Source organism: Phallusia mammillata, chromosome 1 (assembly GCF_965637545.1).
Source record: "Phallusia mammillata chromosome 1, kaPhaMamm4.hap1.1, whole genome shotgun sequence".
Taxonomy (NCBI): domain Eukaryota; kingdom Metazoa; phylum Chordata; class Ascidiacea; order Phlebobranchia; family Ascidiidae; genus Phallusia; species Phallusia mammillata.
In genome coordinates, this window is record NC_137252.1 from 27679324 (window position 1) to 27696200 (window position 16877).

Genomic DNA, 16877 nt, shown 5'->3' on the forward strand with positions numbered 1-16877 from the left:
CTTTATTTTGTCATACACTATCCGTGATATACCTTGTCAGTACCAAGAAAAACGCATTGTAATGCAATGGTTTGAGTGACCGGACGATCTTCGTTTCCGGTGGCAAATAAATGTCGAGAGGGAGAAAATATTGACATGTTTTAGTGGATTTTAAAATGTAATGCTGGTTTATATGCAAGGCCAAAATCAATCCATCTATGTTTGCGATGTGTGGAAGTGTATTTAGTAATGAATGTCATTGATGGTAATTAACACGGGATTTTAATTTGATATTGATTAGGATGCTGTTTTGTAAACATAGGCAATAGACATCGCTTCAGCTGAAACACGGTACCTATTAAACGCTTTTAGACTTTATCAATTTGCAAAAACAGGCCTTTACAGCACCTATAATAAACCATAATCTTTAGTGACAAGGCTGCAGAAAAGCACTGATTCTATTGATACAATATCAGTTCTTAATACACAATGAACAACTATTTATCTGCCTTCGGACACTAAACAAACCCTCAACATAAAATTTCATCTAATTCAGGAAACCCACAACCGATGTCATAAAACAAACCAACACACGGTGTATTTGTGTCGTCACAAAGCTTTTATTATGACGCACTAGATTTAGTGACGTCACAACAATCTGTGTGAATTTCGATTTGATGGCCATTATTCTGTATTTCAGTGACCTTTCGACCTTTTATCCTGCTCAGTACGGTGTTGTTCTGCAAAGTAAGTTTCTGTAGCGCCTCTGGGTCATCGTTGGTGTTGGAGTGATGAATAACTGTGCAATGTTTGTTGTCAACCTGGAGTAAAACACAAAATCGTTGTTGTTATGCATTATGATAGTGTTATATTCAATGTTTTGGGCGTAACTTTAATGAAATGAAATTTTTTCGTCATTTGATCAGGACTGTGGCCATATTAGTTGCAATTCAAGTTTCACAAAAGGCTGTCACTTTAATGAAACACGACATATGGTAGAATGTATGGTAATGCACGTGTTCTTGCTTGGGGCCCATTGATTTTGTGAAGTAACCTTAAATAAATACAACAGCACAGTAACAAACATCTTTTGGGAGCAAATCCACAAGACAATACGAACCACTATTAAGCACATTTTTATGGCACCCATTTGCACAATAAAGAAATTTTGCACCACAACTATTCGTAAAGCTACTGAAATCCAGGCACAAACCTAGACACATTCGAAATTTATTGCATCACGCACAAAAATCACCACAGCGAGCACGTCACGTCGCCAACTGTGCTTGGGACAAAACAACAACTTCTTAAGTTACTTTAAGGTGACCTCTGAATGTGGAATACGCCCCCTCATACAGTATGGTGTTCTCATTCCAATGTATGAGGCTATTTTCAGTCGCGCTAATGTTTGCCTTATTCATATTGCCTATCTAATGTTTGTGTAAAATTGTTTGACAAGCGATTGGATGAACATATATGTCGTGTGGGAAAGCAAGGCCTGCAAACGTCTTTTGGGTATATTTTGAGTCTCGAGAACCCAAAGTACTGCCCTTGCATTTCTCCAAACGTGCAATTTTATGTCAAATAATTGTGCAAAGATTGTTTTTTTTATCGCTTAAACATAGTTCATGTTTATTAAAGTTTAACCAGCATACTTAAAAACACATGCTTAGGGCGTTTTAAAAAACAAACAAACAAGTTTAGGTTGGTACAAAACAACAAGTTCGTATTCCAAAGTAAACAAATAGTGTTTCGGTTGTCCTTTTTCACAAAGCAACGTAATTAACTGTAAGAGCTGTACGGGTTTTTCAACAAGCAAAGCAAAGCAAAGTGTTTTGAGGGTTGTGAAATATTAACGAAGCAGCTACGTTGCAACTATGCTAATTGTTAACATGTTGTTTTACACGTTATTTAACGACCTCCAAACAGCGCGCAACTCACCGAACAAACCGCCGAAGTTAAGAAACACAAAATCAACGGCTTATTTGTTGTGACAAGAGTCACAGTGAATGGTTATAAACCTATTCCGCCTGTACATACTAAATCCGCCTGTACATTTCTGAAAAAAGTTTTGTACTCCGAAGTTTTATATAACCGCTCATAGACATACGCAATTAATTGACCTACAAGGGCAAAAAATGCATGAGGCGTGTAATGTTGTAAATACCGATTCTATCACACCATCTTTAAAACAAGTGCCTTAAAACTGTATAGTGCAGAGGTTCCCGACCGGAGAGGAATTGTGGTTTGTAAATAGATACTTTGGCTCTGGAAATACAACCTATGCAGTTGAAGACCACATGGTGATAATTATAGATATTATAGGGTCGTTATGACCGGAAAATTTACAAATATTAGCATTTATGATGATTTTAAGAGAACATACTCGCTAAACCCCTACAAACACCTGTAGTTTTCTGATATTAAACTATGATAAACCCAGTGTGTAAAGACACACGTGACACACGTGACACACGTGACACACCAATTTCCAATATTTTAGTAACTTAAATGACAATCGATTGTTGTTTGAAAACTGCAAATATTGTTTTTGAGTACAACCACGCCAGTTTTGTTATCAAATATTCATAACTACAGCGTTGTGTGTAGAGCGTGACGTCATATCGAATGGTTTACGAAACCGCTAATATGCTTAGGTTTAGGTTCTTTCTCAGACAACTGAACTTGACTGCTTACTAGACCCAATGCAGAGTACAATTTAACTAAGAGATTTGGCTTGGGATATATGAATAATGGTGCGCTAAAACAGCACTTGTAAAGTTTACCAATGGGCTGAGGGGTAGAGGGCTGCATAACCCCCCACTCAATCATGAACGATTTTTTGACGTCACAGAAGAACACAGCGCGGTTAAATTGGATCAGCACTCAGAAAGTTACCAAATTTACTAACATTTTCTTTATGATCCTGAAAGCTACCAAAATTTTCTTCTGAACCTAACAAACTGAGTTTTACGTTTAGATTAGTAATAAATCCTCAACGCAGTGGGCTAAAATAATCCTTACTGATACAAACTGATAAAAACTGGGAGCAAACATTGGACCATCGTTTAGGGAAAAAAACTATTTTCTATGTATGTTTCCGTAAAAATGAAAAAACGATTGAGAATTCACTACTGTAAAGAAATGCCAATTCTGTTCCCAACCTTTAAGAAACTACAAAAAACGAGTCGAGAGTAGAACCTACAACCTTGCGAATACAAAGTGGTTGTGCTGGTTGTATTTCCTAATTTTTGAGATGACTCACCTTGACGAACAACTTGTGAAGTGTTTGTTGGCCCAGGTCGATTGGTTTTGGCCAACTCTGGTCAAGCACGTGGTTATCCCAATCAAAATCCGTCAACTTCGACTTCATGCTGCGCAGACCTATGAAGTCATAATGCTGTTTGTTATCATTTTTTTCCCAGTCTTGTAACTTATATATTTATTTGCAGGAAAGAAAAACAAACACAAAAAGAAAGGTAAACGAGCGGTAAAAGAAATACTACTTATAAGGCGGCACCAAAATAATTAAAGACCTGCCCATTTTGCTTCATATGTTGGAAAAATCTAGGAAGTATTTTCGCGTACTAAGAACAGTAAATTACAAAGTGTTGATGTTGATTTTCCGATTGCGTAATACACAGATTATCGCACTCGCGCCACCTAACGACGTGGATATATTACCACAGTTTGACTCAATTAATGTTGCAGAGTTAATATCGGCTTGCAGTCAAAGAGAATGTGGCAGGATTAGACCACCGGCCTGGTAAGTACAACTGTTCGGAATTTCGGTAAAACAAAAAACAGTTGGTAACGGACTTAATACGTGAGATAAACTTTGGAGGCCTGTGGGTAAACCGCGGGGTCAACTAGGGTTAAATTTTGGGTGGATCAACTTTGAATAACCAACTAACGTGTGGGTAGATTTAAATACGCTCGAAGCACTCTTTCTTGACCAAACGCATGGAACAAGCCAGCGTTAGACAGAAAAAAAACTTACGGATAGAAACAATATGTATCCCATTCAGTGAAGAGACCCTATATTAATAACTGTTCTTACCTTCCCAGAGTTCCGATGCAAAGTGTGGCATTAGAGGAGCCGACATAATAACCTGCGCACAAACTGATCTTTCGTAATGTGGACTGGACGCAATAATTGACGAAGGACAGTTCTATGAAAGTGACATTTGATTAGAAAATCATGGAGTGAAATTGGATTGTCAACCAATTATGAAATGTTTTAATTTTGAAGGTAATACATTAAACCACGGTTCATTTGGACCAGTTTAACCTAAAAACTGTCCCAAATAGCCGAAGATCCGGATAAACCGATGTCGAGGATCCGGATAAACCGATGAAAGCCTTACCACATTACAAATCACTTGTACCTCAAGTTTTGTCCGAATTAGGCGAGGTTTACTGTATTTTGAACGACGGCGCATGGTAAATTGGTTCGGGTCATTTCTAATACTTGCATAAACTATTTCGCCCGTTTAAAGTAAACTTACAGACGTATCCTTAGCAAGCGTCATAAGCAGGGTGATGGCCGCACTCAATGTACATGAAGTATCAAACAATGTGGTTATCTGAAATACAGAAATAACACAAATAAAGTTACCATACCATATTTACTCGACTATAGGACGTAAGCCAATTGTTAAGGTGTTAAAAAATTATGTAATCCGCCCTCGATTGTAAGCCGTGCGCTTGTATGCGTTATAATACTACTTTCTGTTGTTATGTAGTACAAATATTTAACATTTGTTAATCATGCAAACTGTACTCAGCAGAACCAATGTTAATTGTATAAAATACATCTACAATAATTTTAATTCTAAACAGGGGGTAGGAATAGTATCAGCACGACATTTGAAACGTAAGCCGCCCTCGATTGTAAGCAGCACAAACTGAAGAGCAAAAACAAACTAGTGCTCATGTAAACTGTATCTTGATTTACATAACTGGAAACAAGAAAATACTAACCGCTTTTTTATCAACCGAGGATTAAACAAGTTTTGCACGCAAACTTTAATCTACTGTACACAATCCTAAAGCCTTTTTGCTTTTTTACAAACCTGAGCGATGGCATTGTTTGTATGTTGAGCCAATTTTAATTCTCGTATTTTGTCAACTTCAGTGATAACTTCGCCCTTTTCCCGCGATTTCCTCAGGTTAGAGACGCATCTCCACATTTTCATCTGCCACCTCATAACTCCGGGAATAACATCAGCTATCACAGTCAAAGGTGTTCACACTGTTTTAGTATTGGCCGAAACCGTATAGACTCGACAAACTATATGTTTTTTATATTAATTTTCATTTGGCAAAAGATAGACTTTTTCGCTCCCAAGTCTGCGGGTTCAAGCAGGACGAGAGCAGACTTACTGTAACTGTAACTTACAAATATAAATGTACGTTTTTTCAAAATCCATGATAAAAAAAACGCAAACGACTTTTGTAGACATTTGTTAAGATTTCGAAATTATTACAATCAATTTAAGTTTCCGTTGTTATATGAAGTTTTTACTTTTCACATCCCAGTCGATTGATTCGAACGGTGCAGCTGCGTATAGAACAAATAACCGAGTGATTGTGATTCCCCATTCTGCGAGGAAATCTCCGGGGTCGACCCCATTCAACTTTGATTTACTCATTTTTTCGAAACTTGTCTCAACTTCATGGCCGCTTGATCGTTCCAAATACTTTCCATCTCAAAAAGATTGTAGATGAAAATATTATGCACCAAACCTGTTTTTTCCAGGTTTGTCACTACTTGAATTGTGTTAAATATGTTGGAATTAAGGAAATAATTTGTTTGTCACTTAGCAAGAAATAGCCAAGGTATAAAATTGCTACCCAATTTGACGCAATTTGAAAAGCCGCATATACATCAAGCTTGCAGTTTTCTGGTCCTTTCATTTATAATTACAATTGGCTGAAGCGCAACCTATAAGCGCGGGTAGAGCGTTCCAACTAAATCAATACGCCTTCATTTTTGCACAGGTATAGACATCTTGTTTGAATGTGGTAATATTTTACCTCTGCCAAGCAATACAGAAAAACTGATAACTTGATTCAGCCCTTTACCTTTCTCAAGCACATCGTCTGGGTGCAGATATTTTCCCGAAGATTTTACCCGGTATGTTTTTCCTTTGATTAATCCTTGAGCGAGCAGGTGCTTGAATGGCTCCCTGCAGAGAGAATTTTAACAGAAATTTAAAGCGTGATCTGTATTTCTGAAATTTCTTTTTAAAACAGTTAAAATGAGTATAAATTCTTAACTGGGATCAGCCCTGAAGCATCTATGGCTATGCAGACCAGCAATCACGGTATATATACACTATATATAAATCACAGTACGCCAGGCCCAAGGCGTCATACCGAATCAGCCGGTCACCAGGCATTCTCATAGAGCAAGGCGTGGAATTCAAACCCACGACAGAAGTCTTTTGGGGACTCGCGCTCTACCAACTAAGCAACGCAGGCTCAGCGGTGAACCTGTCGAAAGTCGAATCACAATTTTCATTGCCTCGTATGATTAGGTGTAACGCCTTAACTGGGCCCGACAGATTGTGAAATAAAAGTGATATTACATTTTCAAATTCCAATTTGTTTGTGCGAAGTTTTTGTCGTCTTGGCCATTTACCTGTGTTTTACCATACCCAGGTCCGCACAGAAGTGTGAGAAAAACCTTGCGTAGTAAAGATGAAGAACCGCATGTTCCTTGCCCCCGATGTAAAGATCAACTGGCATTAAACTGTCAGCCAACTCTCGAGAAAATGGTCTGAAAAAAGAAGAAACTATAAATAGGGGTTAAGAGTGTGAAGCTGAAGTTGCTTTGGCAAAAGATGGGTTAAGCAAAAAAAAAACGAAACAAGTTTTAGGCAAGATTATAGCGGTTTGTACTTTTTTTCCTTTAGACCAGTGGTTCCCAAACTATGCGCCGTGTGCCGCGAGATGTCATTAGGTGTGCCGCAAAAAATATTGAAATTAAAATCAATCAAGTAGAGTAGTAGTACCAGGTGCTTAGATCACTAGCCCAACATGCTCCACGTCTCTGAGATGTTCAACTAGGCTATTTAACTATGAGAGTGACCTATATAGCGGCTTTATGACCTCATATAGTTAGTGGCTTTGTCAGCTAATTTGCTGTGCCATTTTAAACTGAAATAAAAACATTCAAATATATTTTTTATTCAAATATTCGAACTGCGCCAATAATGTTTTTTCTAAAATGCGCCTTAAAAGAAAAAAGTTTGGGAACCACTGCTTTAGACAAACAGAAAAACATATCAGATCTGCTATGCCAGTGCATGACGATCAGTCTGAGAGTTATCATTAAGAAGCCTACTAAGTTGTATAGGTGGAATATACAGTTATATGGCGTTAGCGTTTGGGTTATACAGTTCGTTTTTGTATGCCGAAGCAATACGCTTTAATCGCAGAGAGACATAACGTAATGGAAATGATATCAACAGTCATTGCGTGCACAAAGCTAATTTTTTTATCTCAAGTAAATTCATTACTAAAACTTCGACTTTTGTTCCAAAAACGAAATGAAAACTCACTCTGAGGAATTATGGGGATCTGTGTAACGAAAAAAATACCACGAAGAATCAACAAATGTGTCCATTGTGTCCGTCTCCCTGGTCGCATGACTTCCACATCTGAAGAAGAAAACAACGTGTTTTAGAAAAATTATAGTTAATCTATTTCACAACTATGTTATCTTCAAATAAAATTTCCAATTAACACGAACAAAGTTTAACAAATACGAAAATTGGAACACTATATACGGATCTGTTACGGAAGTTAATGGTGAAAATAATGGCCCAAATCGACGTAAAAATCGACATGCTTTATATTTTGAACGTTCCGGCAAGATATCCTTGATGATGGCTTAAGCATTTGCCGAAACGTTTGAAATATATAAAGCATGTCTCTTTTTACGTCTATTTCGGCCGTTATTTTCACCATTAAGTTTGAATTGCTAAAATGAGCTAAAAAACTTACTTAGGACATGTAGTTTTTTCCCACTCATCCAGAGATTCGTGGTACTTTGGTAAGATGACAGGTAGCTCATCTTCAGGAACTGCCACTGCTCCGTGTTCCGGACAGTAAACAATCGGAATGGGTGTTCCCCATCTTCTTTGCCGTGAAATCAACCAATCAGCAAGCTTGCTGCTAGACAGGTAACCCTCACCACAACCAAGTGATTTTATCTTGGCAAGTGCTTCGTCCTCTGATAACGTTGGCTAAAAATCGAAAAAAACGTAAAACATTCACCAATAAGGGTAATCATAGTACGCCAAACCTATAAACAGGGCCATCAAAAATGAAACCCGAAATAAAGACAACCGAAAAATTAAAGTTTCATACGAAACGAAAAAACGTTTTTGAACAAATCTTTACATTTACACGAACCATGACATATCACATGCCATTTTTTTGTTAGACACAATCAGTTTCAGCAGCTCCTTGTGCATAGAAAATATTTCGTCCATCTCACGACAGCTCAGGTCTAGGATTACTTTTTACGTGTAGCAGGGATTTGACTTCGAATTGTTGAAAATAAGACAAAATAAGGACTCAAGTCAAAAACAAGGACATTTCTTAAAAATAAGAACAATACATTTTCCCAAGACATTGCCTTTCAAAATAAGGACGGTATTACAACTCTGCCTACAAATCATAGCATATTCATCCTAGCCAATTTCTAGCCTACGCCTTGCCATATGGTGGTGAATGCTTGGTGACCGGCTGATTCGGTATGACGCCTTTAATGGGCCTGGTGTACTGTGGGTCATCCTAGCCAATTAAGATAAACATATATTCATAACTGGGATCAGCCCTAAAGCGTTTATGCAGACCAGCGATCACGTTACACTCGTTTATAAATCAAAGTACTCGAAGCCCATTAAAAACAATTTCCATATCACGAGACAGAAAAATCTAGCCCGCAGTTGGATTCAAACCTATGGCATGAGTCTTTCGGGGACTATCGCTCTACCAACTGAGCTACTCAGGTTCAGCGGTGAGCCCAACTTAAATATTTATGACAAAAGAAGTCATTTCTATTTGCATAAATTTCAAAACTCACTTTATCCATTTTAATTGGAAAGTCCAGTCTTTTAGCAATTTCCAGATCATCTTCATTCACAACTGGAAGTCCTGCAAATATCAGTTTTATGACAAAAACGTTTTGGTCAAGTTTGTAAAGTTGAAGGAAAGTTGTCAATCGTTGGAAGGTCACTTAGAAACATACCATAAAATTTAATCAAAAACTGTGTTAACACAGAAAGCATCCAGAACCAAACACGATCTCATTACATACGATTTTAATTGCATATAATATATACTAAACTGAAAGCTTTCAGAACACCAGCCTGCGTTTTTCATATGAAGTGTAATATATATAAAAATTTTGAATCAAATAAAATAATTAGAAACTGACGGATGCCATTAATCGGCGAAATCGCTTTTTGTAACTTATGTAACATTGCATAACAAATACGCAGACTGAAAGTGTACTAAAAGCTTTAGTGTAATATATAATATTAAACCTAACAGAAAATTTATTAAACTCCATACCTAAGACAGAGAGAGCTTTGTCATGGGCCTCACAATACTGGTTGCTGATCACCAATTTCAAATTTTCATTACCAAATGGGTTTACCAACTCTATGCCATCTATGGGTTGACCTTCAAAATAGTTGGGGTTAGTAAGAAGCAGAGGGTAAAGACTCTTGGATGAGGGACTCAAAAAGTTGTTGATTAACCTGGGAATCCCAAATAGGACTCGTAGTCCATGCCATACACAAAAGCCAAAAAGTATGACAAATGTATAACTTGGAAAAACCAGAAAACATGACAAAAATCATCGTTACATGCAAACTTTCAGTTTTTTGAGACCCAAAGTTTATGGTAATGACACTGTGCCAAGGAAAATTAGGGTAAAGACCTTTATCAGTAGCACAGGTGAATAGTAGACAGTGGCATGGTGAGGCCGTCACCTTGTGCTTACTGGGCTTAGTGGTGATGACATTGGATACTCACTCCACAGTTTCACAGTAAGAAACATAACACCATCCAAACCAAATCAAACAACTTGTATTTCCAATGTAACAAAGGCCTTGTTTTTCATCAATCTACAGTACTTGTTTTGACTCGGCTAAATTTACACTTTAGTTGGTAAGGGACCAAGCAATTTTTGTATTACCTGGTGCAGTTGCAGCGATGGCTTGCATGATTGTTTTGTTATCACCCTGTTAAGCACAAAAATTTGGATTAAACAGTAAATATAAGGGACAAGGTTTTAGTTTAATTTCGCTCAAAATTTTTTGACTTTACAATCAAAATAAAATCAATTTTCTGTATAAAACATATTAAATGTGATAAATCCATAAATTTTTAGACACTTTTTGAACCTGATAAATAAAGAAATAAACACAAACCAAATTATTTATACCAACATTACAATCATCAAGAAACTTCCAGTCAGTAAAAGTTAATCTTTAAACTATATTCTGGTAAAAACAAAATTATGACTATTTAAGACAAGCATGTAAATAAGAAAGGTAAAAATATGTACCTGTGTATTATCTTCAAGTAGATTAGCTAATTGTGGTAGATTTGAAGTTTGTAAATTGACATGGCTACCATGACTGACATATGTAGGGTGGGTGCAATACACTGGAATCTTGTTTGTCAATGTTTTTCCATTTATCTGAAACATTAGGTTAGAAAATGATTGATATCCTAAAAACCCAGTCTTTAGGGCCTGCAATTAACCTGTCCAGAACCTTTTTGTAAGAGATTATTGGTAGGTCTGATTATTCCTATGTTTTTTTTGCTTGACGCAACTATGTCCTCAAGCATAGCCTAGTCCAGGGGTTCAACACCACAAGGGGGTGCGAAAACTGTTCTTAGGGGGTGCGGGGATGCTGAATCTATAAGGTTGATTAGGTCTATTCTGTATAAATACAAAAACCCAGGGGGTGCGAAAACTGGTTGGTGATTTGAAAGGGGTGCAGCAAGGAAAAAAGGTTAAGAACCACTGGCCTAGTCTCTGATTCGAATCAAGGTAAATTGATGGTGAAAGCTTTAATACTCTGACCTGGTTTTCGTTAGTTTCATTTTTACTGGGATATTTTGTTTATAGAGAAGTATGACCTTACAACCTAATTATTTGTTACTTTGTTGTACAATTACCCAACGTCCATATTTTAAACAACATTAAAGTTTTTTTTATACCTTGAATGAGGTACAAATTTGGGCCTTTTACTGTGAACAAAATAGCGGTTATCGGCCTATTAAAATACCAATTAATCAGTATGGGTAAAACACCCATATTTTATTGTTTGTTTCAACAACAAACGAGATTATACCTTGACAGAAAACCTACAGTAGGTTCCGCTTGAATCACCAATCCAATGACGCTGCATTGCTTTGACACCAACATCTTCATTTAATTCCCCAAGAGACTTTAGCAAGGACTGAAATTTAAAAAAGTTGCTTTAGTTAGTTAGCTGCAGACAGTGAACACTTTTCGACCTATAAGGTGGTGTCAGTGCAGGTTGAGACTAGACATTAAAGGTTTTCCTATGATAATTTGGTGATAAAGATTTTATGCTTGCAGTGAGTTTTGAACTCACAACCTATGTTTTTCTATACCTGATGCTCTATTAACTAAGTTAACATCCTGTGCAATCACTAGCAATAACACCCTACCAATAATTGTATATTACCTTTAAACCTCAATTCTTTGAAAGAGCTTTTTTTACAAAGTTGTTTTATAATGTTACTAAGAGAGTGTCTTTTTAAACTTTTGTATAAAAAAATTGAAATTGTTCAGAGACACTACAAAAACATTACTGTATAATCAACTGTAATTTGTTTTGTATCAAAACAAGTAGAAAAGCATGTTCTAACCTGTGAATATTTAGTAATTCTGAGAAACCACTGTTCTAGATTTTTCTTCTCGACAATGGCACCTGACCTCCATGATCTTCCATCCTCATCAACCTGTCAATCAAATAAATGTCATCGGAAAAAATCTTCTTTTTTTTCCTTTGTTTAAACATGCAACAATTGGAATATAATGAAAAGTTCACACCTGCTCGTTGGCCAGAACAGTTTTGTCCACAGGATCCCAGTTTACTTCTGCCTAGAATAAATTGGGATTTGTTTGGTAACAAAAATCATACAGACCAGATAGCCATTTAAGCATTTTTTTGCCATAAAACACATCTGTTTCAAAGATGGTGGGGGTTGTTAATATTTATGTCTTTATGATGTCATAAGCTTAAACAATAGGTAGCGAATACCAGATAGTCTTTTAAAAATTTTTGGTCATTAAACACATCTGTTTCAAAGATGGTTTGTTTAAATATTTATAAGCAAAAACAATACAGAGTGATTTTTGTTACAGGTATCAGCCAAAAAACCATAGCCAAAAAACTTCATGTTAAAAGTCTACACAAATTTATGTTTAAAAAAAATCAAAACTCATCAAACAAACAGTTTTAAACTTTATTGCATTTTAAAGAGGCATCACTGTACTAAACCAACTGTTTATTTATGCTACAGTGTGACAGTACTACGACAGTGCTACAACATATAAGTTTAGCTCTTGATTCCATGTTATTAAAAGTAAGTGGAACAAGCCTAAAAATTGAAATCAGCACTGTTTTGCTCGATTACTGCAATTTACAAACCTGAATAACCAAACAATTTAGAAAGAAATTAGTGGTTCTCAAATCGCTTTAGGCCATGGACCACCAGTTTATTTAAAAAAACTATTGTGGACAGAAATATTGCCTTGAAATATATTCTCTCAATACACAATTCAGAGAATCAGAGTGATATCAAACAAAGGACAGCTAGCAGTAAATGGCCAATAACTTTGGATAAGCTAAGAAAGTGGCACAGGCAAACACAATTTTTTGTTGATGCTATTTCGTACTAACCTTACTGCGATAGGCGAGGCCTGACTCAAACAGCTTTAGAAACAAATACTGCGTCCATTTGTAATATTCTGGTGAACATGTTGATATTTCCTAAAATCAAAGTAATGCAAAAGTTGGTGCTTCAAGTCATTGGAAACAAAGTGACAATATTTTGTAAATTAATTTAATTATTGACACATAATATATTTGTACAATTAGGCAAACTTATTAATTTTTAGTTTCCTTATCTAATTTACAAAAATGTTTCATTAAAAACTTGCATTACCCTTTTCCAGTCAAAAAACAAGTCAAGGTCCATCAATTGATGTTTCATAGATGCAATGTTTCTGTAACCAATCAAATATGTTTCTGTAACTCACCTTACATATATCAATTAAAAAAAGTAGATGTACAGTAATTGTTTTTTAAAATCTAAAAATACCTACTGCTCTGTCCATTCTGCTGGATCCAAGCCTCGAGTTAATGCAGCATTTTCTGCAGGAAGACCAAATGAATCCCAGCCAATTGGGTGCAGGACCTATAACAGTGATTTCAAGTTCTGAGTAGGCAAGCAAATGCCAAAGCAAATTGTTAAATTAGCAAATCAATCTTAACATTTGCAAAATATAATTTATTTGCAATTGAGCAAGTTCGTTAAGTTGAATTTATTTCGCCGAGTGAAATAGACCATAGCAGCACAATTGCAATAAAATATTTAGTAAGCTAGAAATAGCTGTGTTGCTTTAAGATGTTATAAAGCACAACAAAGTTGAGGGAGAGTTAGATCATTATTTGCATTGTTGCAGATACACCATACTGAACTTGGTGATACACATTCAAGATGCAGCTGACAGTCAGTTATAACATAACAAAACACAGTACCAAAACAACAAATGTTTTAAAACAGTGTTTCTTAACCATCAGTATGTTCATATTTTCCCCTAAAAACCTTATGCTACGTGGAATAAATGTACCTAGCCTTTATTTCTCATCTATAGTAATAAAGAGGGAGATAGTTTGACTTAACTAAGACAAAAAACAACCTTATTACCTCTTTTCCATTCATTCGGTGGTAGTGAGCCATAGCATCGCTAATCGTATAAACTCGAACATGGCCCATATGAAGTTTGCCCGAAGGGTATGGAAACATAGATAGACAATAAAACTTTGGTTTGTCCTGCCAAAAAAGATGTGAAATAACAAAAAGCCTGAAATAATGATCTCTAAGCATGGTAGTAGAGATGGTATTGTCTTGCAGCTGACAAGTAAGGTGTTGGACAGTACACATAAAAAATATGCCCAATTAACACTTATATAAGTTAAAGGTTTGTTGCATTCTTTAAATAACAAAGTCACCAATGCACTTATTTAAATCTATGAAATGCAACCCAAAATATTATCTTTTTTTAGTCTTTTTAATGATTGTTATTTTACTGCATAATTTAACTCATTTATTACAGGTAGAAAGGCATATTCTATTTAGTTTTGGTTTAAACATAAAATTTGGTGCACATACATTTTTCTTTGGTGTTTCTTGGGCTTTTTTCCATCTTTCTGAAAGTTTCGTGCTCCAATGTCTCTCAATATCTACCCGAGTCTTTTTCTTGTACTTTTGGGGCTATATAGTAAATATATTTGTTCAAACTCATGAAAAATCATACACTTTTGATATTTTAACAAGCAAATCTTTGAACAGTTATATGTTTATTTTTTAAAGTTAAACAATAATGAAGAATAAACGCGGTAAAACGTAAAAAGTTTTTTTGTTTACCCATGAACTTGTTTCGCTGTAAATGTTACGTGCGGTCACAGTAATTGGAAGACAGCATTTTCTGCAAACCTGCTGATATTTACACTGAAATGCCAACATTACCAGTCGATTTCAGCATGTCTACAAACAACAGTTAGTAATAACGTCAAATCTTATGTAACACACGTTAGTCTGACTCTAAAGTTTGGATTAAAAGCTCCAAAAAATGATGCACGTGTGATTTTTAGAAATAAAGTTTGCATTTGAAAACAACAAAAGGGGAATCACCTTGTAATACAAAAATCACACAGGAAATCTTTTTTGCTATTATCGAGAAAGAAACAAAACGCGACAGAAAAAACATATTAAAAAATTTTGCAAACAGATTTAGTGTTATTCATTCAAGTAAAATAAATCCCTTGGGTCCAGAATGCTTGTTTAAATGAATCGCGGCAAAATATCAGGGTAGAGGTAAATAACACAAGAACTCACAGACTATATAGCCTTCTAAATGTTAGTAGATTTTCCTAATATTAGCAAAGACAAGCACACCATTCCATTGTAGCGAGGTTGAACAATATTTAACAAACAAGACCGAGGTTTTTTTACGGGGTCGAACCCAGGACACTTCCGGGGACGAATCCCGATCAGTGTTTTTTATGTCTGTATATGGGTCAGGCGCGCTGGACCATTCGGCCAAGTGGCTTTTAATCAAAAACAGTGAGCTACAGGGTGGCGTCGCCACCTGTGGTTGGCATTGTTTTTTGTAAATGAATCTGAAGCCGAGTTTCAGGTTGTTTTCATCAGGCCATATTTCCAAAGGTGCTAACCCAGGGGTGTCCAACTCGAACACACCGCCGTGCCAATTTTGGTTTCAAAATATACTCGCGTGCCAGCCTTTGGTACGTTTTCCAAACCATGTCTCAAACGTCTTAACGGCACGGGCTCAATCTGAATATTTGGCCAATATGTAGAACCCTACTAAACGGTTAGAAAAAAATGGGGCACTGGAGTATTTTGTGTGCGTCAAAAACTTATCTTTGTCCAAGTTACGTCGGTTTAAAATGTTTTTCCAACTAAACACAAATGCGTTTGTAGTCACGTAATTAATTGAACAGACATCGGTTGAAACGCAACAATTACAATTGTTTCGAAATAAACGGGCATTTTATTGCGACATAAACATGGCACGTTCACTAACGTTTTAGTATTATGTGGCGCAATAACTTTCTGAAATAAAAATAATTATAATTTTTTTGTTAATAAATTCCATGCCAACATTAAACAATGCAAGGGGTTTATAGCCGCTTTTAGATGTTGTTATGAACGTTTGCATTACCGATTCCTAAGCCGTGTTAAATGTCCGTTTGCCAAGCACTGCAGCGGCCTAAACTTGATCCAAGATGACCTAAGTTTCGGTCAGCTATATTTGAAACGTGAATTGGTTTTACTTTTATTTCCTGCGTAACAAGTTCTTTAAAAACTAAATCGTTGTTAAAATGATTCGGCAAATCGTCCTTTCGGTATGTGCATACGTTATTGGACGCACAGCAAACACCCCAACCACACAAAGAAATGTATCAAGTGATTATTTACAATATAATGTGACAGAAACTACAGGCTAAAACACAGAAGGTATCGGCGCTATTGATCAAAAGTCGCACCCCTGGCATTTTTTTGAAGCTCTACGCCTATGGCAAGGAGGCTTTAAATTTTGTCAAAAACGAACAATTTAATCTTTACAGAGGTTAGAATAAAGGCCAAGAAGAATCAATAGAAACAAATTTAATTGCGTGACAAATGTTTACTACCTGAATGTGCAAAAGCTCGCGTGCCATTTGTAAATGCTCTGCGTGCCACTTTTGGCACGCGTGCCACGTGTTGGACACCCCTGTGCTAACCTAACCAGAGACCCGGAAGTTCTCGGACATGTCCGGAATTTGGGCATAAAATCTGTGCAAATTGTCCGGAATGTGGTACCAACTACACCACAAGTTTCAAAAGTAACCGAAATTGCTATTTTGGATGATTTACGGTAAGGAAACATATCTTTCATCAATACTCAAAACGGACTGCTTGGTAGGCTATCTTATGTATTGTGGCGATCTAGGATGTGGTTAGTGGTTTACGTTTACTGTTATCTGTGCCAGGGTGGTCAAAGACTGGAAGAATGGAGAATTATAGACGGTCACCTTAGGGTT

The 16877-nt window shown here is 36.3% G+C and overlaps 1 protein-coding gene across 2 annotated transcripts; it reads right to left on the reverse strand.

Annotated features, from left to right (window-relative positions):
* Nucleotides 1–200: 200 nt before the first annotated feature.
* Nucleotides 201–14901, reverse strand: LOC145235937 (leucine--tRNA ligase, mitochondrial-like). Of its 2 annotated transcripts, XM_080099618.1 has the most exons (23): nucleotides 14698–14901; nucleotides 14443–14544; nucleotides 13978–14103; nucleotides 13373–13464; nucleotides 13213–13273; nucleotides 12948–13037; nucleotides 12095–12145; nucleotides 11911–12003; nucleotides 11367–11474; nucleotides 10571–10705; nucleotides 10199–10244; nucleotides 9571–9681; nucleotides 9080–9150; nucleotides 7993–8234; nucleotides 7548–7646; nucleotides 6626–6763; nucleotides 6067–6170; nucleotides 5507–5689; nucleotides 5055–5209; nucleotides 4488–4565; nucleotides 4040–4151; nucleotides 3245–3363; nucleotides 201–800 (listed from the first exon to the last, which is right to left on the reverse strand). In XM_080099618.1, the coding sequence occupies exons 1-23, from the start codon at nucleotides 14794–14796 to the stop codon at nucleotides 603–605; spliced, it is 2613 nt and encodes an 870-aa protein (XP_079955744.1). In that variant the 5' UTR covers nucleotides 14797–14901; the 3' UTR covers nucleotides 201–602. The 2 variants fall into 2 exon arrangements, with proteins under 2 accessions (XP_079955744.1, XP_079955746.1); XM_080099620.1 differs by lacking the exon at nucleotides 5507–5689.
* Between the last annotated feature and the right edge of the window lie 1976 nt (nucleotides 14902–16877).